This window comes from Delphinus delphis, chromosome 1, assembly GCF_949987515.2.
Source record: "Delphinus delphis chromosome 1, mDelDel1.2, whole genome shotgun sequence".
In the NCBI taxonomy this organism is placed as follows: Eukaryota; Metazoa; Chordata; class Mammalia; order Artiodactyla; family Delphinidae; genus Delphinus; species Delphinus delphis.
The window spans coordinates 116,266,736-116,290,699 of NC_082683.1; the positions used below are offsets into that span (position 1 = coordinate 116,266,736).

Consider the following 23,964-nt stretch of genomic DNA (forward strand, 5'->3'; position numbering starts at 1 on the left):
TACTTGAGTTGCTTCCCTTAGAGTATGGAGTACGTGGTCTGATTATGCTCAGCATTCTCTATCTAAGCTGACTTTCCAGGATGAATGTTAACTTTATTCAAAGATGCCTGTTCTTTCCATTTCACTAACCAGTTCCCTCTTGAGCATGAGCACTAGGTCCAGAATGTAGCAGTGTTGGTTGTCCTTCAATGGAAATGCTTTGGCAGACAGACAAATCAGAACATGATTTATTTATTTATATTAATTAATTAATTTATTTATTTTTGACTGTGTTGGGTCCTCTTTGCTGCACGCGGGCTTTCTGTAGCTGCGGCGAGTGGGAACTACTTTTCGTTGTGGTGCGCGGGCTTCTCATTGTGGTGGCTTCTCTTGTTGTGGAGCACGGGCTTTGGGTGCACAGGTTCAGTAGCTGTGGCTCGCAGGCTCTAGAGCGCAGGCTCAGTAGCTGTGGCCCATGGGCTTAGTTGCTCTGCGGTATGTGGGAATCTTCCTGGACCAGGGATTGAACCCGTGTCCCCTGCATTGCAGGAGGATTCTTAACCACTGCGCCACCAGGGAAGTCCCAGAACATGCTTTAAAAAGTGGTTTGATGACAAAGTATTTTAAAACTACTGTGGATTAAGAACATATACTAAATCCAGCAAAATGGGATTTTAAATTTGGGATAGGTAATTTATTAGGGAATGACTGATATGCTCAATTTGGATATTTTGGGGTATATAATAAGAAAGATCACGGATGACTGTGTTATATGAAACAGCGGATAAATAAAACTCAGGTTTTCTTCTACTTCTGTCTTATGACTGGAGAAATGGAAGGACGCAGGTGGTTGTAATCTAGTGTTTATTTTCTAACTGTATGCAACTTTTATTGATGTTTTTGACCCATGTTCCTTCTTCTTATGAAAGGAGGAGTTTGAGTTTTAATTGATTCCTCCTCTCAGCTCTGTTAGTGATGCAGTCTGGAAAAGGGAGTAATGCATCTCTTTAAATAAATCATTGTTCTTATTTTCAAATTAGAGAGTGGAAACACAGGAATGTGAAAGCTGTTTGTTTTTATTTTGTGATAAATGGTTGCCTATTTCCGAAGTGGTTTATATTCTCTTTGCCAAGACGGACTCTCTACTATGGTGTCATCTATTCCTCTTTTTTTTTTTTGCGGAACGCGGGCCTCTCACTGTTGTGGCCTCTCCTGTTGTGGAGCACAGGCTCTGGACGCGCAGGCTCAGCGGCCATGGCTCAAGGGCGCAGCCGCTCCGCGGCGTGTGGGATCTTCCCGGACCGGGGCACAAACCCGTGTCCCCTGCATCGGCAGGCGGACTCTCAACCACTGCGCCACCAGGGAAGTCCTATTCCTTCTTTTAAATTGCTTTTGTGTGTTTCTTTTCAGATGGTCTCTTCCCATGGTGATGTCCATTTGCCACCGTGGCACTGGTATTGCCTTGAGTGCAGGTATGTATGTATGTTTTTATGTGCACGTGAACACACAGACACACACACATACTGCTTTGAAAAACTTTGCTGTTTCTTTGGCTCTTGGCAATGCCTCCTCAGAAACTTGATTTAGAGAAAATGATAAGTCATTTAAGCTTATTGTTTGTTCATTTCTTTAACAATTAATTATGAGTTCACACAATGCTTAGGTTCTTTTCTTAGCCAATTTTTTTCTTTTTTTAATTCTTTTTCTTATCTTTTCTTAGCCAATTTTTAAATCATCCCTAGCATGTCCTGATAGTATGTTTATTGTCATTACGGAGAACAGATATAGAAATATAATGGAGATAGATTGGCTGACTGACCAGACACAGTCCAAGATTAACCATCAACCTTATTCTTTCAGAAACTCAGTTTTAGCACCCAGTTTTCATCACCTAGAATTGATCAGGTGCAAAAACATTAACTCATTCTCCAATCTCAAAAATTCTTGGTTACAAATCAGAATGTCTGTTTATTTATTTATGTGATATGAAATACAGCTGCAGAGTGAGTCATATGCTGGTCTTAGTGCATCCTTTTCAGGTAGTAAGGTTTATTACTATGTACAGATTATAGTCAGGTTTCTGGAGTCTGATGGATCTTTCCACAGTAGGGAGGTACTTTATAAGAGGATCAGCTGTATTTTAAAAGTTTTCTCTGGCTAGCGCTGGAGACGTGGACATATTTTTGTTTTTCATAATATCCTTTGGGGGCCCCTCCTAGGCTTCTGTAGAGTGTGTTTTCACTGAAGTGGTCATCAGCACAACTAGTGGCTCAAATATAGGGATCCTGTATTTAGGGAGCAGCTGCTGAGACATTGGAGAAATTATCCAAAACTAAGTCTCTGCTATTCACAATTAGATTAGTTTTGTTGGTAAGCAAGTAAAGATAGGAATTCCTATTTAAGATACGATGTTATCATTCCTATGTTACCATTCCTTAGGTTATTATATAACTTGTAATTATTTGCTTAGTTTTTATAACTCTGTCTCTTTTATTAGGCTGTAAACTCTTCATAGAGTAGGAACTGCATCTATCTTATTTACCTTTCATATCCTCTAGCACTCAGTAGGTGCTTAGTTAATCTTTATTTACTAAATGAGTACAACCATGTAAATCACTTTGCTCATAGTGGTCATTTCAGATATGTTCGTTCCTTCTAACTTCTAATTAATCTCCTGTTATGCATTAGAAATTGGTTAGTGATAATAATAGCCTCTACCCTCAAGGGTGAAAGAGTCTAAGGAGTAAGACAAATAAATATTTATAATGCACTGTGATAACTTTTTAATAGAGATATGAGATCCCAGAGGAGAGGACAACTCTTCCGGAATTGGAGAACTTGAAAGAAGGATGAGTAGGAGAACTCATGAAAAGGAGGTAGAGGAGGACTTTCCAATGGACAGACTACCTTATACAAAGGCACAGGGTTTGGAAAGCATCCAGAGCCCTGGATAATGATAACTAGATCTGCTTGTTTAAGAGTTGTGTTATGGGAGAAGCAGCAAAAGATAAGGCTGGAAAGTGCGCCAGACTGTAAAGGACTTTGACTGCTGTGCTGAGAAGTTGGAACTTGATCCCATTGACCATGGGAAGTCATAAAGGTTCATGTTCTCATTTGTTTGGCCTAGACAAATCCATGATTAGGTATTTATTCAGACTGTAGAGATTTTGTGGCCACTATATAAATTCTGAAAAGCATGTTGAACTAGAAAAGCATGATGACACTAGTTTGACTTTATATAGAATTTATTGAGGAAGACCTTTACAAGCAGTCCTTTAAAAGATGGAGAGAGAAGGCTAGTAACACTCTTTCATTGCTTAGATTCTGTAGGGATTAAAATACTCGTGATTTTTCATAGTGACAGACAGTATAAAAATCTAGGTGAAATTAGGTAAATTGCTTGAGAATGACAGGTACCTGAAGCTGCAATGTGAATGAGCCTGGGAAAGGGTAATCAAGATGCAACATACAACAATAAAAAGAATGAGATTCAAAAAAGAAAATATGAGTGCCAAACCACAGATATTTTAGAGGAATACAACTATAAATAAATTGTACAATTAACTTGAATGGGTAGAAGAATGGTCCTGAGTGTTTTGGATAGTCTTTAAAAACAGGTTAGATTGGAGAATCAGAACTTCAGTGAAAGGTCACTTGACTGTATAGGCAAACCTATTGCTCAGGCAGTCGTTTCTTTTCTAGAGAAGCCAAAGGACTTATAGATATATAAAGTAACTAATGGAACTCTGAAATGACTTTTTTTCATCTGGACTTTTCATGAGATGGGACTGGCGTTATTGATTCTCCAATGTGATGTGTTATACCCTCGTCATTCCTGACTGAGGCAGTTTAGAGAAAGAGAAAAGAGCATAAACTTTGGAGTTAGATCTGAGTTCAATTCCAGCTCTGTCACTAACTAGCTACTGTATCATCACTTCCTTTTCTGGTTATAATAATACCTAGTTAGGACTGTGAGAATTAAGTATATAAAATTCGAGCTGTAAATCAGGGTTCCCATGACCCCTTCCTCAGGTTTGATAATTTGCTAGAAGAGCTCACCATAACTCAGGAAGACACTTTATTTAGACATACTGTTTTGTTTCTTTTTTTTTTTTTTTTTTTTTTTTGCCATGTGGCTTGTGGGACCTTAGTTCCGTGACCAGGGATTGAATCTGTGCCCGCTGCATTGGAAGTGTGGAGTCCTAACCACTGGACCGCCAGTGAAGTCCCAAGACATACTGGTTTTTAAAATAAAGCATCAACTTCTTTATTTTATTATTTTTTTTAAACTTGCTTCAGAACTTTTTTTTTTGGCTGCATTGGGTCTTCGTTGCTGCACTCAGGCTTTCTCTAGTTGTGGCGAGCGGGGGCTGATCTTCGTTGCAGTGCACGTGCTTCTCATCGCAGTGGCTTTTCTTGTTGCGGAGCTCGGGCTCTAGGAGCGCAGGCTCAGTAGTTGTGGTGCACGGGCTTAGTTGCTCCGTGGCATGTGGGATCTTCCTGGACCAGGGCTTGAACCCGTGTCCCCTGCATTGGCAGGGGGATTCTTAACCACTGCGCCACCAGGGAAGTCCTCAACTCCTTTATTTAAAAAACTAAACGGGGCTTCCCTGGTGGCGCAGTGGTTGAGAGTCCGCCTGCCGACGCAGGGGACACGGGTTCGGGCCCCAGTCTGGGAAGATCCCACATGCTGCGGAGCGGCTAGGCCTGTGAGCCATGGCCGCTGAGCCTGCGCGTCTGGAGCCTGTGCTCCGCAACGGGAGAGGCCACAACAGTGAGAGGCCCGCGTACCGCAAAAAAAACCAAACGGAGGAGTTACACAGGGCAAGGTATGGGGGAGCAGAGATGGGAGTATGTATGGAGCTTCCATGCCCTCTCTGGGCACACCACTCTCCCAGTACATCTTTGTGTTCAGTGACCTGGAAGCTGTCCAAGTCCTGTAGTTTAGGGGGTTTTATGGTGGCTTCATTACCTAGGCAAGGTTGATTAAATCATTGGCCATTGGTGATTAGCTCAATCACCAGCCACTCCCAGGTGTGGTGGGGTTGGGGGAGGGAGGTATGGGACTAAAAGTCCCAATCCTCAAATCATGCCTTGGTCTTTCTGGCATCTTAGACCCCATCTTGAAGCTGTCTAGCCTCCTGCCCCCCCTCCCCCCCAGCTACTAATTATCTCATTAGCATACAAAAAACCTTTCCTTTCACTCCAGGGATTACAAGGGTTTTAGGAGCTGTGTGCCAGGAATTGGGGGAAAAAGACCAAATACATATTTCTTATTGTATCACATCTTCAAACAAGGAATATCAGTACCAGTAAGTTAATCAGAAGCGATTTTGGCCAAAGCTTTCCTCTTTATAAATGAAAAGTATATGAGAAGAAATTAAATATGAAATTTCCTAAATCCTCCTCTGATGTCTAGTGTACTGGAAGGCAGGAAATAGCCTCTCCTCCTAGAACCTGAGTGCCTGAGGAGGGACTCCTCTAACAGCCAAACAATTTAAATTATGAAAACAAAGCCACTGAAGCTGTCCCATCTAATCACTAAGAAAAATTAAATGGTGCTTCCACTTGGCTGCCAAGACCAACTTCAGCCTGCTCCTCTGCAGTTAAGTGCTACATACAGAGCTGTGCGGATCGTCAGTAAGTCCTGTTGCCACTTCCAGAAGCCATCATAAGTTCTTTCAGACACTTCTTCCCAGCAAGCGTCTGCAGATGTCACTGCCAAAGAAAATGAAAACATCTAAAAGGGACTTGGTGGACCTGTCCAAATGATGATTAAAACTCAGGTTGGCAGTACGTGATTGCTGTCCTAACTAAAGTGTTGTCAAACTAATCTCATCATATATTCTGCCTGTCTGCTTCCCTGCAGCCTTGTGTGGGGGGGAGCACGAGGCGGGCAGGAGTATTCATGCATTGAGGGAAAACAAAGCATTTTTGAGAAGCATTTTCTCTTCTGGTGACAATCAGTTTTTCCAGGTCATCCCCTCTTGACAATTCAGGGACTAAGACATGGAGTAGGAAGGGCTGAGAATGAGATTTTTAGCTACAAATGATCAGACATTTTCTGAGAGGTAAAAGATTAAATATTCCAACTATTAATGTAAATAATAATCACTACCAGGCCTGTATTAGGAACTTTATATATATGTATTTAATTTAATTCTCACAGTCCTAACTAGGCATTATTATAAGCAGAGAAGGAAGTGATGATATAGTAGCTAGTTAGTGACAGAACTGAACTCAGATCTGTCTTAACCAAAGTTTGTGCACTTCTCACTCTCTCTACACTGCCTCTGTCTGGAATGACTGGGATTCCTAACATATGACATATCACATTTGAGAATCAATAATTCATGTCCCATCTCACAGAAAGCCCAAGAGAATAAAACAGTAATTTCAGAGTTCCGTTAATTACTTTATAAATCTGTAAGTCCTTTGGCTTTTCTAGAAACGAAGCTGACTGCCTGAGCACTAGGTTTGCCTGGTCTCTCACTGAAGGTCTGATTCTCTAATCCGACTTGTGTGAATGTCAGTGTGGAACAGGAAATGAGCATGGTAATGTCCAATTTAATTTCTGAGGTTTGAGATGTACAATATCCAACAACATATTAGCAAGTAACTCTGGTTATTTAAGAATAAAAGTTTTTTCTTTCCATTTACAAGGATAATTTTTTTCACATAGCTACTAAATTGTTAGGACATAAATATTTGAGTTGTTTGAATCTAACTACTTAATAAACAGAACTGTTAGGTTTTTCTTTTGGCTTGGGGGCATCATGAAAAAAATTCCTGAAAACACTGAGGTACCATGGAACTGAGATAGTTTGAGAAGGTTTGGGAGGAAGATATGACCCAAGAGCGTTCAAGGATCTTTGACAGCCTGGGTAGATAGGAAGCTAGACGATCACAGGAGCTCCCCACTATCCTCTGAATTTCAGTGCAAACCTGAAGTTCTGAAACCCCAACAGCCACACATATGCCTCAGATACCAGGCTCAGCTTTGATCTGTGCACCAAGTGTGACAGCAGTCTACTAACTGAGTCCTAGGAATAGCCACTCAGCAACACTAACCTCTAGGAGGCTAGACTCTGACGTGGCTGCCTCATCCTAGGGTGTGAACAGCATGTCTTCCTTCAGCCTTTGCTTCTCCTATGAATGCTATAAAATTCTGACGCATCTGAGGTTTCGTCAAAGAGCTGCAAGCCATGGTAGTTATTCTCAGCACCAGCATTCTTCCAGACTGATGGAGAAATGGACGGCACCCAAAAGTTTTTAATTTTGATGAAGTCCAATTTATTATTTTGTTGCTTCTGGTTTGCTGTCATATCTAAGAAACCACTGCTAATCCAAGGTCATAAAGATTTACTCCTGTGTTTTCTTGGTTTTATGGTTTTAGTTCTTACATTTAGGTCTCTGATCCATATTGAGTTAAATTTTTGTATGGTAGAGATGTAAATTTTTTTCTTATTCTTTTCCTTGGATTGAATGTACTGTTCTTATTTTTTCTTACTGAGATGATGATATAGATGTAGCCAGAGGTGCCTTCTAAAATGATGGGTGAAGTTTTTATAGAGAGATGTTGAAAGAAGTAGCAATATGGCAAATTTAAGAGATTAGGGTCAGATTCCAAGTAACGTATCTTCCACTGAGAATGTGAACATTAGTTTAAATCTTCCCCATTTTAAAATGGTTTAGAATTGTGTGAAGTCCTAGGGGCTGTCATAGAACCCAGTTTTATGTGTTACATTGGTTGTAGCTGGTGTGTAGCTGTGACGGGCTTACTTTGTTTCTCCGCAGGGGTCTCTCTTTTTGGCTTGTCAGCCCTCTTGGTCCCTGGGAGCTTTGAGTCTCATTTGGAACTTGTAAAGTCCCTGTATTTGGGGCCAGCGCTGATCCACACAGCCAAATTTGCACTCGTCTTCCCTCTCACGTATCACACCTGGAATGGGATACGACACTTGGTAAGTTAATTGTAGACTTGTACGTTTTCTGGGTGAAAGGAATGGAGAGCCTGGAAGGATTTTCTCTTTCCTGGTCTGGGTTTAGTGCTGTTCTTAAAGTTAGTTGTGCTGGACCTTTGTTCAGGGGCCTCTTGGGGAAAGCTAAACTAGATGCCCTGTGCATTGCCAGGTAGCCCAGCTGGTGATGTAGCTGAGACTGGATGTAGGCCTGGCAGATACTTGCAGGGTCTCAGTGAACTCTTTTAGTTTCAAGAGGGATGTTACCAAAAGAGAGCCATGAAGCCAGACCATACATCTGGCATAGAAGGCATATTTATCAGACAAATACTAGTTACTGCTTTCAGTCTAAACTTCCTGTCAACACAGAGTGACAAATTTGGCTGGAGTCAAATATTCTGACGTTTATTATCTTGATGTTGGCTTGTGTTAACTGCTTTTGCTTTTTGTTTGTTTTGAACTATTAGAGAGAATGGGGCCAACTTTAACAAGCAACTGGGTGCTAGGATCCCAATATTGAGTTTAGGAATCTTTTGAGAGCCTGAAATCTGACCATGTTGCCTCCTACATGACCTTGGGGTCAGTTCAAACTGGTGTCTCCTCTTTATTAAGGAATTAAAGCTTAATCAAACCTGCCCCAGGTCAGAGATGAATCTCTCCTACAGCATCTTAAGATTTATATTTTGTGGTCTCCCTACCCCTAATCTTGCTTCCTTTCCCAGGAAGATAATTACAGCTTTATTCTTTCTGGTTTTCCATAATTTCTCAACCTAAGCCTCTGTCAGTTGGATGCTCTTGCCTTAATTTGACCTTTCATAACTTCCACATCAGAGCCTAGAGATAAGCACTTTCTGAATTGTATTCTGGTCCAATAGACAGTTTAATGGAATCAGAAGAGTGAGAGACTAAATGATCTATTAAATTAAGTGTATCTATCAACTGGTCCCTGGGGCAGTGTTCAGTTTGATTCAAAATGACTTCACTTCCCTCAGGAGGAGGGGATGGAGAGGGACGGCATTTCCATTAATGACTTCTTATTCCACAGAACAAAGCTTTCCAATGGAATCAGCTGATCAGCTTCCTTTGTTGGCATCCTGGCTCAGGCAGGGACTTGCCATATATTTGCTTTTGTCTCAGTATGGGGGGAGGGAAGGGGAAGAGATTTTATAAAATGTCAGAACTAAGTCAAGGCTTTTCTTAATCCCTTAAATCTGCTTTTGTTTGTTCTTTTAGCAAGTCCTGGCTCTGAGTGTGGGACAGGATTTTTATCTGTTCTCTGTGACAGTCCATAGTTCTTGCACTCTCAGCTTGATAATTGCCTTGCCAGAAGATCTAGTGGGGGAGTGGAGGGTGGAATTGATATTAAGAGAGTAGGAAGTGACAAGGTCTCTGGTATGCTAGAGAATATTCCCCCATCACCACCACCCAGTAGGACTCGATTTTTTGGTAAAACACTGTGCCTTTATAAGCAAAACAGCTTTTTGTGGAATCTGTTTGACTCCTAATCTTATCTAGGTAGAAGCTCTTTGGCAGCTGAGGTGGAGCATCTTCTTATCTTGATTATTTTGGGGGCTCTCTAATTTTTCTCTGAAGCAATCCTAATTTATTCAGTTTTACATTCAGGGTATAGGTATATGTGTGTGTTGAGACAGTCATATGTGGAAAGTGTGAAACCTGAAGACTCTACTTTTGCCCTAGGGGATCTTTTAGAGTACAATATGTTAATGTCCCTAGGGCACAAGAGAGTCTAGATCAGTATTTTTTAAATTGTGTTTTTTTGACTCAATGGGTAGAAAATCAATACAGTGGGTTGCTACCAACAAAAAAAAGAAATTTAAATAGAATACAACATATAGAATATAACACACATGGTAATGATAAATATTGCTTATTGTTTCATGAACTTTTATATATTATATATTTTATACACACACACACGCACACACACACTGGATACTAATTAAAAGGTATTTCTTAGTTGGGGGTGTGGGTCACAGTCAAAACAAAATTGAGAAATGGTGTTGTAGACCCCAAAGAGTATTTTTAAAAATTATTAGTCCTGAACTTCCCTGGTGGCACAGCGGTTAAGAATCCGCCTGCCAATGCAGGAGACACAGGTTCGAACCCTGGTCTGGGAAGATCCCACGTGCCGCAGAGCACCTAAGCCCAAGCGCCACAACTACTGAGCCTGCACTCTAGAGCCCATGAGCTACAACTACTGAGCCCTTGTGCCGCAGCTACTGAAGCCTGCGTGCCTAGAGCCCATGCTCCACAACAAGAGAAACCCCCACTTGCTGCAACTAGAGAAAAGCCTGTGCGCAGCAATGAAGACCCAATGCAGCCAAAAATAAATAAATAAATTTATTTAAAAAAAAAAAACTAGTCCTCTGATGGACAAATGTTCCTTCTCAAAGGGGATTCTGTGGTTGGCTATACCTAGGAAATCATGTATATTATATCCCCATTTTGGAGATTAACAGTGTGTATTAATAAATTGTTTGAGAAGTCTTGTAGTTAAACTTTTACCAAATTAATTTGACTACAGAACTTTTTTCCCCCATGTAATGCCTTTTAACATCCTGAGGAACTAGATTTTGGAGAAACACACTTTGGGAAACATTGATCAGTTTTTTTTGTCACGAGAGAAAGTTTTTATTCATTCTGGAAGATCTTATGGGCTGAGGATGGATCCCTTTACTGTCATTGGGATAAGTAGGTGGTCGTTACTGTATTGTGAGTTTTGAGGAAAGTGAAGGTCAGGAATAAGGGGAGAAGAGCTTTTCTCTAGAATCATGCTGAGAGAAATTGCCTGTTCCTAGGTGGAGTTCCTTTCTGAGAAAGGAGCTGTGAGAGTGACCAGGACCCTGATTGCTGAAAAAAATTTTTTTTTTCTTATTTCCACAGATGTGGGACCTAGGAAAAGGCCTGACGATTTCCCAGCTATACCAGTCTGGAGTGATTGTCTTGGTTCTTACCGTGTTGTCCTCTGTAGGGCTGGCAGCCATGTGAAGAGCCGACGTTCCCAGCATCATCTTCCTACCCGTTATTGCATTGACCCATCTTCCTGTTTGTTACTCTTATCTTAAGCCAGGGCAAAGTTATCTTGATTTGTTCAGACCCTTTTGTGCTTGCAGATCCCCTTGGAGCTCAGCAGTAAGAGTACCTTATAGAACTAGAGTAGTGGAAAAGGATCCAGTTTTCCCCTTATTTCTAAAGATGGAATGACTATAAAAACTCCCTTTTCCTGCCCCCAGCTTGCAGCCTACTCTGGGCCTGGGAGCCCTCATTCTCTCTCCATATTAGGCCTTGATTTGTGCTGAGGGTCAGCTTTTGGCTTCTTCCTAAGACAGTGGAAACAATGCCACTCTGTGGCCTCTGCCATGGGGACTGGGAGTGGGGCTTGGGTTGCCACTGCCTGTGGGTTGCTGGCTTAAAGGACAATTCTGTTAATTGGTCAGAGCCCAGGGTCTTTAACACCCACACAGTGTGACTGAAAGAAGAGGGGTGGGGGGGGAGGGGAATTAGCCTGTCCTGGCTAGAGGGAGATGAAGAGAGTAAGTTGGCTCTTGGAGCACATGCTTTGGGGAGAAGAAGATATATAGCTTTTGATGCAAGAGGAAGATCCAGAAAACTATCACTGAACCTATTAAGGATTATTTCTCTTCCTTGCATTTCCAGAAAAACCAAACCTCTTATTGTCATGTTTTCTAATCCAAATTCATGTGACAGCTTTTTCTGAAACAATTAAAATTATTATTTTGTCTTTGACTCTCCTTGATATCTTGAGAAACCAAGACAGTGGTGGTTGGGGAGGAGCCAATTTCCTCCCCCTCCCTCTGGTCTCAGGCGATTACATCCCCCAATCTGACCTTTCTCAGGAGGGAAACAGTTTGTCCTACAAGTGACCACTGGAAAAATTTTCAGGGAATCAAATGCAAGTAGCCATGGATCTAACATCTTGCCGAAACCTCAGAGAAGGAAGGAGCAAAAGAGAGGAAGTTGAGCTTTTTGTTTATTACAGGCTCCAAAATCCCACTGAGAAGTGATTATTACAAGCCTTAAGGTACAGTTCAGCAAATTATGATCCAGTGGAACAATGGAGGGGACAGCCAAGGGACTATGAATATGAACTAAGTATGTCCATTTGGGGAGAAAGGAGAGTAGAGGTAAGAAAGGAGAGATTGTTGGAAACCTGGCAAACATTTATAGTTTAGTGAGAAAACTTGCTACTTTTTATAATCCATGTAGGCCAGGCTTTTGGGTCCCTAACTGCCTTGACAGGAGTGCTGTTTTGATAGCCTTTGGAAACTCTGGGGTGACAGGTCTATCTTGTCTGTCACTCTGAGTTTTTAGCCAACCAGTTAAAGCTGTGGGTTGGAGAGAAGTAACAGTGGCTGTAATTGGTGTCAGTTAGAGAGGAAGACCTTACTTAGTTGCCTCAACAGTCTTCATCCCAGCTCCCAAGTAGTCTTTGACTTTAAGTGATGATCACTTCTCCCTTTTTGCTACGCTGGCCCTGGGAAGTCTTTGTAGCCTTCCTCCAGCGTATACATATGTCCTCTGTACTTGTCCTTGGAGTTAGGCATACGTGTTCATGAGGGAACAATTGGGCAATGGAACTGGGAAAGGTTTGGCAAGGGCATTAAATTTAACAGCCAGTGCCAGGAAGATGCAGAATGGGGATAATGATAAACAGAAATTGGAGGCTGGGAAATAGATAAGGGACTTTTTTGGTGGCTTCTTATTCAGGTGATTGGGGTGAGGGGAGTGGCAGTGTGGTCATCATGTATGTTATTCTGTCCTAAATTTCTACTTGTTGTCTCCCTTTATTTCTCTTCTCTGTCTTCTAATCACTTCTTTATCTTCAGTTTTCAAATTGTATTTGTATTTTTGCTTGAGTTTTGCTTTTATAACTGTTTCTAATTTGTTTTCCCTGTGTGTTCTGTCATCAGATAATGAAGTGTTAGACAAGGATTGTGTCTTCTACTCTGGCTTCCTGTACCTTTTCTTCCCCACCTTCTCCAAATGCACATACACACACTCTAAATGATTGTACTTCTGACTTTGAAGTTGTAGTTCATGCTCAGGATGAAAAGTGAGCGAGTAGGGGTGACAGACTGGTTATTTGAGGTTTCTTTTGCTGTGATTCAGACCAACTTCCTCCTGGTCATTTCTGGAAATGACTCAATCCTTGTAAAAATGTGTTCTACCCCCAAGCTACTGTCATGTTCTTTTCCCTGCTCTATTTCCTCCAACCCTTCTCCTAGTTATGGGTTAAAAGAGGCAGACATAGCAGGAGGGAAAAATCCAAATCAGTAAAAGAGTCAACAAACAATGTTTATTTTCCAAATTTGCCTTTATTCCCATCCATAATTTCCCTGACTGGGAGCTCTTGCTTACATCACTCAATCTCTAGACAGGTTTTCTCAGTGTGGTCCCTTAGTCCCTTATGGAGTTCCAGGTTTGCATTTCTGGACCTCAGCTAAATTAGGACCTGCACAGTGTTCTAGCATACATGGGCTTCCAGGTGGACTCTTTGGAGAGTTGGGTGGGCTTTGGGGACCTGGAGTGTGACCTTCAGAGGGGTGTGACCTTTGGAGCTGATCTGGGGAATTGAGATTTGATGCTGGGGAGCTTGGGATTATGGTTGCACTTGGTGCTGCTTGCCGTACAGTCTTTGTGATAGACTCCCCAGGTTTCTTCTGACTGTCTGGATCATGGGGCTGTCAGGGGTGGAATAGAAGAGACAGTTATGTTTCAGGTTAGGCCTAGATCATTCCCAATCCATCTCAGAATTCTAGATCCCTTTCTCCCCATTCCATGAACAAAAGGTCAGGTTTCAAATAAGAAGAGTTAAATTTGATACTGTTAACTTCCCCTTGAGATCAGCTCATGCTGTACTGTGTGGACGGGGTGTGAATGGGAGGGTGTGGATAAGATGCCCTTAGCTTATCCCTTCAGGCCTCAGAGGTTGTTTAAGGACTGGATAGGGTAAGACAGAATTGGTTAGAGGTTCCCCCTGCTGGGATTGTGGTAGTATAACATTAGGCATTTTTGAGGTTGAAAAGAAGTGAAGACAACAGGACTGAGGTTAGATGGGAGGAACAGATACCTTGCCTAAGATTTCAGGATGTAGCCCATTGGAGGCCTTGAGTAAATCAGGATATTTCTGTATCCATTTGGTAAGGGAGGCAGCACCAGCAGCTGTACGGGAGGTCAGGGTCACCCGAGCAGGGGGTATCTTCAGAGGCATTTGCCAGGTGCCCATGAAGGAACCCCAAGGACTTGCCTAAAAGGAAAAATGGGATTCCTCAACAGGGCTTCTCACTCCCAGTAACTGACCTATTGGTGGGCTGTTTGTCTTATTTCCATCCTTTACCTTTGGGAATGCATCGTCATGAAACAAGAATGAAAGCATAATTTCCCCACTCTTCCTTTTCCCCCTCTCTCATTTAGGCTACCCTAATTTTTTCATCCGCTTGTCTCTGCTGGCTTAAATTCCACATCCTTAGGTTAAGTTTGGCAGCGTACCCACTGCATAAATGTTATCACCTGAAGGTGTTCATTTTATACAGATGATTCATCCGCTTAAGGAATTCTGGGTGTTAAACACGACCCTGTTCTGTTGGATAAGCTGGCTGGAAGTTTGGGGGCACTCGTGTTACAATGTGAATTAGATTGCACCTTAATTTTCCAAATAGTAGCTGCAGGAGATTGCAAGTCTCCCTGCCCCCTTACTCCAGTTCTGTGCCTCAGTTCTTTACCTTTCAAGATGAGAATGGAGATGAGTATCTCACCTTGGAACGGGGCACTGAAGGCAACAGATGGCCACGATCATTGGCGATAATCTGAGTGTAGCCTTCATGGGAAGAAATCCTCTGGGGTAGAGGTGGGGACAGAAGTGCTTGTGAACATGGAGTGGAAAAGTGGAAGAAAGTATCTGAAGGGCTTTAATTAAGGATTGAGGGAGAGGAGGATATGGGAATTCCAAGAAGGCTGAAAGAAGTTAGGTACCAGTGAATTACATAGAGTGTGACATAAAGAACCAGAAACTGGCATTGTGGTGTGCTGAATGTGGAATACCTCTTTTGTTGGCTTGGCGAGAGACCAGTTCTGCAGATACTTGGGTGAGAAAGCTTTTTCATACTGTGGAGAAAAAGATGAGAAGCCCTATGAGACTCAAAGGCCCCAAGCCCAGGAAATGATAGCTAGGCACAGTTCTTCAGATTTGAAGACCAAAAGCGTGAACAACCATGCTAAGTAAGCTTTAACTTGCTTTAGAGAGGATGTGATTTGTTTCATCTGTGTGCTGTCCAACATGGAGCCACTAGCCCCATGTGGCTGTTGAGCATTGGAAATGTGACTAGTCCAAATTGAGGTGCTTTGTAAGTACAGTTGACCCTTGAACAACATGGGTTTGAACTGTGCACGTTAACTTACAATAAATAAATATGTACTTTTCAATAAATATGTATTACAGTACTACATGATCAATAGTTGGTTGAATCTGTGGATGTGGAACCCTGGTTATGGAGGGCCGACTCTAAAGTTATTTGTAGATTTTCAACTGTGTGGGAATCTGTACCCTAATCCCTGCCTTGTTCAAGGGTCAACTATATAAAATACAATGGATTTTGAAGACTTAGTACAAAAACGAATGAAACATCTGATTATAACTTAAAATATTGATTAAGTGTTGGAAATAATATTTGGGGCTAAATTATTAAAATTTACTTTATTTCTTTTTAATTTTTTTCACGTAGCTACTAGAAAATTTAAAGTTACATTTGTGACTCACATTATCTTTTTATTGCAGTGCTGGTCTAGACCAGCGGTCAGCAAACTCTGGCCTGGGCCAAATCCATCCTCCTGTCTGTTTTGGGATGGCCTGAGAAAGCTAAGAATTGTTTTTATAGATGAACATTTGCACTTGATTTGATAAAGGGGAACACTAACTTTGTACCCCAATTAACCGAAATATTTTCTCATCCTATAAGAATTTCATGCTTTTCATTAACATTACAAAAAATTGCACTCAGTTATTGTATTTTGAATTTTGTCAAAATTTTATGGAAAAGTGTTTTCTCTCATACCTATATAATATCTCTGATTTTGTCACTCGACTCACAAAGCCTAAAATATTTACTCTCTGGCCCTTTTCAGAAAAAGTTTGCTGACCTCTGGGTTAGGGCCTACAGACTTAACCCAGAGATACCTATTTCTTGTCCTTGGGCCCTCCCTCCCCTGAGGAGCTGAGGAGGTAGAAAAATATTGTCTCAACCCACTCTCAGCTATATATTCAGTCATCAGAATCCTACGGGAGGGGTCAGACCAAAGGTGGAATCTGGAAGGCAAAATTTAACGTTACAGAAAGAAATGGAAAAGAGTACTTACTTGGTTGGCGCTGTAGTTAGTGGCCATGATCCTGCCACTTCCTCTGTTTACCTGTGTTGCCTGGCAACTGCAAGAAGGCAGACCTTCTCGACTACCTCCCAATTAGCAGGGGCTGCCTTTTCCTTCTTGTTAATCACTTTCTTGGCTGACAGTGCCCCCGATCTTTCCCCTTGAAACTTAGGTTCATTTTCATTTTAGAGATGTGAGGGACAGAGTAAATAAATGTGAGAAAATTGGTTGAATAGTGGCCCAGACTTTTTTCTAGCATAACTTCCCCTGCTTAAGAACTTCCAGGTTGTCTTTGACTGGGGTCTTTAACCACCATAACAAACCATGGAGCCCCAAGAGCTGTGTTCATTGGGCAGTGTGGTGTAATGTATCATAGACTTTAGAGCCAGACACTGGGGTCTGAGTCCTTACTAAACACAGGAACATAGCTGTATGGCATTAAATAACTGATGTCCCTTCACTGAATTTCTATAGTCATTTGTATTGTGGAAATAATAGAACAACTACAGGGTAAATGAGGTGAGGTGAATAAAGTATCTAGATAATGTCATACCATGGTAGGTACTCAGTACTGCCAAGACCCTGTTTACGGGGTCCACTACTTCATTTTCTCAGAATAACAAAGGAATGATGTTTTTATTTATTTATTTATTTATTTTAAAAATAAATTTATTTATTAATTTTGGCTGCATTGGGTCTTTGTTGCTGTGTGCGGGCTTTCTCTAGTTGCGGCGAGCGGGGGCTACTCTTCGTTGTGGTGTGCGGGCTTCTCACTGTGATGGCTTCTCTTGTTGCAGAGCATGGGCTCTAGGCGTGTGGGATTTAGTAGTTGTGGCTCACGGGCTCTCTTAGAGCGCAGGCTCAGTAGTTGTGGCGCACGGGCTTACTTGCTCTGTGGCATGTGGGATCTTCCCAGAACCAGGGCTCGAACCCGTGTCCCCTGCATTGGCAGGCGGATTCTTAACCACTGCGCCACTAGGGAAATCCAGGAATGATGTTTTTAAAAGCAGCTGATTCAGATTTGTCCCCAGAAAGAAAAACATATCCTTAGTCCTTAAATGACTCCTGTCTCTTCCATCACTCTCTAGAATCACAGAGCCTAAAAACAAAGGTGCTTGATGTTGGCTGGGATGAGGTGGAATCAGGAGCTGGTGCCAGGAGATTGAGCAGGGATGATGAAAGAAAGCTGTAGTGTGGAAAACATCAGATTTAGAAAATTAAGTGGTGGTGCTATGACACAAACCTAATATTTGTTGGACTAGGAAACCTCTCTGAGACTAATCTAAAATGGTATTATCAGAACCATCTACTGGGTTGTTAGGGAGAAAGTGGAATTGTGTTTTCTGAATTATAAAGTTTATACATAAGGCATTAAAATGAAAGGAAAAAACTAAGAAATAAGTTGTCCAAAGAAATAGATCATTGAGAACCAGGAGAGCATTTTAATGGATGATTGTCAATCCCTTCTCCCTTCCTTCTTCCAAAGTCCTCATCCCAGCCAACACACCAAGTACAAGAACACTCCTACACTTCTAGAGATGGAGGTAAAAACCAGCTCTTGTTTTACAGACTCTGGCAGTTAACAGATGTGCTTATGTGAGGTCTGGAAAGGGGACTCATGTGCTTAGTCCCTGTGGTTCTCATTAGTCTCTAGAGTGATAACATTTTGGTTCCTAAAGCCACAGTGATATTTAAGTAAGCATCATATCTCTTGGAACTTCTGTCTTTAGCTGGTATGCTTTTCTGATAGAGATGTAATGTTATATGATGGCTTCAATTTTATTTTTTTTAATTAGTTTTTGTTTAATTGAAAAAAGTATACACGGGAAAAAAATTTCACGTTTACGGAAAGGTATTTACTGAAAAGCAAATCTCCATTTGACTTCAACTCCCAGTCTTGCTCCTCAGAGGCAACTACTCTTTATTATTTTCTTGTGTCTCCTTCCAGAAATACTCTATACATTCTAAGATTAATGGGAGCAAGCCGTTTTGTGATTTGCTTTTTTGACTGTCTTGGGGATTTTTTTTTTCATGATAGTATATTATTTCATTTTAGGGTGTACCATCATGTATTTATTTAGTCTCATTTGGATGACCATTGAGGTTATTTCCAGACTTTTGCTGTTACATACATTGCTGCAATGAAAATCTATATCTACATATATATCTTTATGAATATAAAGATATATAGAGAGAAATATGTGTATATATCTTTAGGAACATATGTGATTAGTAGGATAAATTTCTAAAAGTGAAGTGTAAAGTCAAAGGGTTTATGAATTTAGAACATTAGTAGACAGTGTCAAATTGCCACTCAAAGACATTGTACCAGTTTATACATCTGCCAACGGTGTATGAGAGTGCTTAGTTCTCCACTCCCTTACCAATGTTTTTCCTGTTTTTGTCAATCTAATAATAAAAACTAATGTAGTTACTATATGCCAGGCGCAGTCCTAATTGCTTTTTATTATATTTTCTCATTTGATTCTCACAAGAACCCCAGCCTAGGAAACTGGGGCATGCACAGTAAGGGGTAGAACCAGGATTTAATCCCAAGTATTCTGACTCTAGAGTGATCAGTTTTTTTTTTTTTTTTGAGTGATCAGTTTTAACCATTACACTGTATTGCTTCTTAAGCTGTAGGTGAAACATGGTGTATCCTTGTTTTAAACTTTCTTTAATTACAAGGTTTTTTCTTTATGTTTTCTTTCTTTTTTTTTCCCCCTGAAAATAGCCTTTCATGTTTTTTGCCATTTGTTATTGAGCTGTTGATCACTTTTATTAATCTATTTGAACTTTATGTATTAAGGAAATCAGCCCTTTTGTCAGTTATGTTGCAAACATTTTCCCTCAGTTTGTCATTTAAATTTATGTAGTCAAACTTATCACCCTTTTTTTCTGTACTTCTGGATCTTATACTTTGAAGGCTTTTTGTAAATTCCAATATTTAAAAAATAATTCACCCCTGGTTTCAGTTTTTATATATAAATTTTTATTCTGTTGGAATTTATTTTGGTGACTAAACTGAAGTCAATCTCCAGAAACCTAACTAGTTGTCTTGGCATCATTTATTGAATAAGCCATCTTTTCCCTACTGATTTGAATTGCCACCTTTATTGTATTCCCTAATATATTTGGGTCTGTTTCTGGATCCTCTAACCCATTGTTCTGCAGGGAGAGGTGACCATTTTAGGTTATTTGTGTCTTTAAAATCCATGGTTCAATCCTGGCTGGGTCCTGTGTGAATTCTCCAATTAGAATTTCACAGACACTAGGAAATTGTGATATAAATAGTAACAGGCAATTTCGAGCTTCTAACAAAATTGTATTGAATATTAGCCTTTCTTCAGATTGACTGGTTGACTTTAGGTACAGCTGTTGTTCTTTCATCGAACCAGATTTAACTCTTTCAAAGTTGGAAGGGCTCATAAAGGCCCCACTCAAAAAATATGCCTCACGATATTTTCATCATTTGATTCAGTTCTCTGATGCCTGAAATTAGACCATTAGGAAATCTTTTATTTGGGTTGAGATCATCTGCCATTGGACTACAAGTTTACTTTGTGTCTATAGGAAGTGTATAAACTACCTAATTGAGGGCAACTACCAACCTGAGCACTGGAGTCAGATTGCCTGGATTAAATTCTGGTTCTGCCTAAATGTGTGACCTTGGACAAGTTACTTGGTCTTTCTGGGTCTGAGAACCCTTATGGTGTGAAACGAGGATAATCTGAGTTTTGAGAGTTAAACATATGTAACATGCCTAGTAGGGTACGTGATGCATAGTGAGTGTTCAATAATTTTAGCATTAGTATTAGCTCGAGACTGCCCAGTAAAAAGAAGTACCTATTCAGGTTACCTGAAACAGAAAGGGGGGGAATTTATTATAAAGTTATGGGATATTTATAACAGATTCCAAAAGTAGGAAGTATAGTTTGGGCCTTAAAGGGTACTAGAATCTGGAAGACAGAACATGATCAAGAAGAGGGATTTTTTTTTTCTCCATCTCATTGTTCTCTGCAATGCCTTGTTCTTATTTCTCTGCAAGTCAGCCAGTATGATTGCTTCCTCATTGACAGCCACCATCCTGAGATTACTTGGACTTGTACCTTTCTTGCAACCTAGTAAGAGTCTTACTAATACAATAGGAGGGAATGGGAAGAACAAAAAGAATGCTGGTCAGTTTAAGTGGAAAGAGACCATAGAAGGTAAAGCTTTTGCTTTGAACCAGTGGATCTTCTTTTAAAAAATAGGTAATAACTTTCCCACATTCAGTTATCAGTTTTTTCTGTAGTTTTCCAAGGTTTTGTGCATATTCAAGAATAGATATAATAAATAGAAATATATATTTTATTCATCACCATTACATTTTACACAAATTGTAGCATAACATACTACTTTCATTTTAAGATTAAAAAATATATTTTGAATATCATTAAATATTAGTGCATAAAGAGCTTCCTTGCTTTTTTTATAGCTGCATAGTATACATTAATGATGTATTATAATCAGTTCCCTATTGTTGAACATTTAGTTTGTTTTTAAACTTTTGCTGTCACAGTGCAGCAATGGATAACCTTCTGCATGTGTTGTTTTGCATTGTGTGAGTATATTTGTAAGACAAATTTATAGAAATGAAATTGTGAAGTCAAAGGATATGTGCAGTTTGATAGATACTGCCATATTGCCTTCTAGAGGTTATATCCCCTCCAGCCACATATCAAGAGTTCTCTGGCAGAACTTGAAGCCTTGATAGATTGATGAGATCTCCAAGTTTGCTTTTATCCCACATCTCTTCCCAGACATTAAAGAGATTCACAGCAACTTCTCCCTCAAAAATCTGCATTGTTAGGTAAACTACCCCATTTAGTGATTTCTAATTTATAATAGCCAAAAGTTAGCAACCTGAACTTTCAATGTATTTTTCTTCCCATGGCAATTTTTTTTTTCTTTTTCACCATGCAGCTTACAGGATCTTAGTTCCCCAACCAGGGAATGAACCCAGGCCCTCGGCAGTGAAAGCGCAGAGTCCTAACCCCTTGACCGCCAGAGAATTCCCCCCCATGGCAATTTTAAAACCAGAAAAATCATTAGTAACCTCATTAGTAAAAACTTGAGCATCTCATCTATTACATAGTTTGACCAACAGCTCTCCACGTTTTCTTCCAGATAGTTCCAAAGTACCCTGCATGCTAGTTCACTGGGGCAGGTGGTAGTGGGTCTTGGATTGGAGACCTGGCTTTTGCCTGTTTTCCTGAGTTAACAGGATCTTATCCAACCAAGCTACTGGACCAACTTTGAACTATTTACACCCCCCTGTTTTCTATATTCCTTTATAGGAACCGAAGACAGTTCTGTACACAGTAAGCACTGAAGAAATGGATGGCTGCATATATAGACACTATTTCAAAATTTCTCTATATATTACAAATTTTTTTATCCTATTTTCTTTCCTTGGAGGAACCTAAGGCTCCCTCTATTGGAGACTGCTATTATGTCTCCCCTCCCATACCCCATAAAAGAATATTGTTGATAAGAACACTTCCTGAGGAATCTAGAGAACAAGCTGTAGACGACCACAGTGACTGAGGAGACATCAGTATCTCTCACTAGTGGAGAGAATTAAATTTATGTTTACTTGAATAACCAAGAATAAACGATGGTTCTAATGGAAAGAGTGTAGTTATGTGATAGCTATGTGCTTTGACGATATACACAGTGGCCATAAAGTCTGGGAAAAGATACTATTTTGTTCTGTATTGAAATATAATACCAACAAACCATTAATATGTATTCATTTATGTTTCCAGATTTCTTGGCAACCCTGTAAATATAGTACAGATAACAATGAGAGATTAGATATGTGAGGTAGATTAGGTAGTATGTGAGAAGTATCAATAGAATAAGCCCTGATTACCATATACAGATATTAACTAAAAATAAAGGATTTGCCTCAAGTTAGGTGCTAGGGGAAAGCAATGGGGGCTGGTGGGGGGAGTGACTGATTAAGAGATTCCTAGATAGTTTCAGTGTTGCTCTATATTAGGAAAAACTCCAGTCCTCCTGTGTTTCTCCTTTACTCTCACACTACTATCTCATTAACAACACTTCTGACACCAGACAAGGGGTTTTTCCCCACATCAAGTAATTCCATGACACCAGCTGGGTGTTCTATAATTTAGCTCAATTCTAATGCTATCTACCTGGAGATAGGATCAGATCCCACAGGTTAAGGGCTCAGTCCCACAAGACTGCCTGCCCCCCTACCCTTCAGATGCCAATTGCATGTCCAGGTTGTTACTTGTGCTTCTGATCAATCAGCTGTAAGTCAGAGGTTCCCATGACCCCCTCCTTGAGTTTACTTAATTTGCTAGAATGGCTCACAGAACTCAACAAAATACTTGAGGATATCTGTGAGGCTATGATAAAGAATACTGATGAACATACAGATAGAAGCGATGTTTAGGGAAGGTATGTGGGAAGGGGCGTGGAGCTCCCATGTCCTCTCTGGGTCTGCCACTCTCCCTGGACACTCTCCAAACCCTATCTTATTGGGATTTTTCTGGAGGCTTCATCACATAGGCCTGATCAATCGTTAATTCCATTTCTAGCCCCTCTCCCCTCTCCAGAGAATGGGGGATGGAGTTGAAGTCTAAGCTTCTAATCATGACTTGGTCTTTCTGGTGACTAGCTTCCATCCAGGAGCCCACCAATAATCACCTCATTAGAACAAAAGACACACACACCCCTATTACCCAGGAAATTCCAAGCACTGTGTCAGTAACCAGGGTCAAAGACCAAATGTTAGCACAAAAGATGTTCCTAGTGCTTTTATCACTTAGGTATTTACAAGGGTTTCAGGAGCTCTGTGCCATGAACAAGGGGCAGAGACCAATATATGTATTTTCTATCATCTCACGTGCTCATATAGACAATAGCAAAAAAGAGACAGAACTTATGTATTGTATAAAAGTATTAGGATAAAGTTAACCATTAGAACAAAAATACAAACTCTTTTAAATACCAGAAGGTATGTTAAAAAAAAAGTTGGGGTGGGGAGAGGAGGAAGCATATGAAATAGATCCCATGGTGAGAGACCTACATATATAAAAAAAATATGTAACTTAAATCAGTAAGGCAGCTGTAAGTCCAGAAATATTGATTGAATCAACAAATATATAAATGGGCTTACCACACCTGTTAAAATGATTTTCACATTGACTACAAAAGCAAATTCCAACACTATGCTGTATAAAAGAAATATATCTAAATTGAAGAGATTCAGGAAGCCTAAAAATAAATGACTAAAAAAGTACCAGAATTATTTTCTTAAATTAAAGCAGGGGTTGCAATTGTAATTATCCAAGAAAGTAGAATTCTGACTAAAATGGTTTAAAAGAGATAAAGAATTTTTTAAATTAATTTATTTATACAGAAAGTTCTTATTAGTTATCCATTTTAAACATCAGTGTATATATGTCAATCCCGATCTCCCAATTCATTCCACCAACCCCTCCCCCTGGCCTCTTGCCCCCTTGGTGTCCATATGTTTGTTCTCTACGTCTGTGTCTCAATTTCTGCCCGGCAAACCCGTTCATCTGTACGATTTTTCTAGATTGCACAT

The 23,964-nt window shown here is 40.4% G+C and overlaps 2 protein-coding genes across 2 annotated transcripts in view; one reads left to right on the forward strand and one right to left on the reverse strand.

Annotated features, from left to right (window-relative positions):
• Positions 1–11,705, forward strand: part of SDHC (succinate dehydrogenase complex subunit C) — a 28,099-nt gene extending 16,394 nt beyond the window's left edge. Inside the window, exons 4-6 of the mRNA XM_060033070.2 lie at positions 1,390–1,451; positions 7,777–7,940; positions 10,842–11,705. Of these exons, the coding sequence (XP_059889053.1) occupies positions 1,390–1,451; positions 7,777–7,940; positions 10,842–10,946 (331 nt within the window). The 3' untranslated portion in view covers positions 10,947–11,705. The remainder of the gene's footprint in view (positions 1–1,389; positions 1,452–7,776; positions 7,941–10,841) is intronic.
• A 121-nt stretch (positions 11,706–11,826) lies between these two features.
• Positions 11,827–23,964, reverse strand: part of CFAP126 (cilia and flagella associated protein 126) — a gene marked incomplete at its 5' end in the record, with an annotated part of 29,044 nt that continues 16,906 nt past the window's right edge. Inside the window, 4 exons of the mRNA XM_060014163.1 lie at positions 11,827–13,660; positions 14,050–14,226; positions 14,735–14,815; positions 15,021–15,088. Of these exons, the coding sequence (XP_059870146.1) occupies positions 13,385–13,660; positions 14,050–14,226; positions 14,735–14,815; positions 15,021–15,088 (602 nt within the window). The remainder of the gene's footprint in view (positions 13,661–14,049; positions 14,227–14,734; positions 14,816–15,020; positions 15,089–23,964) is intronic.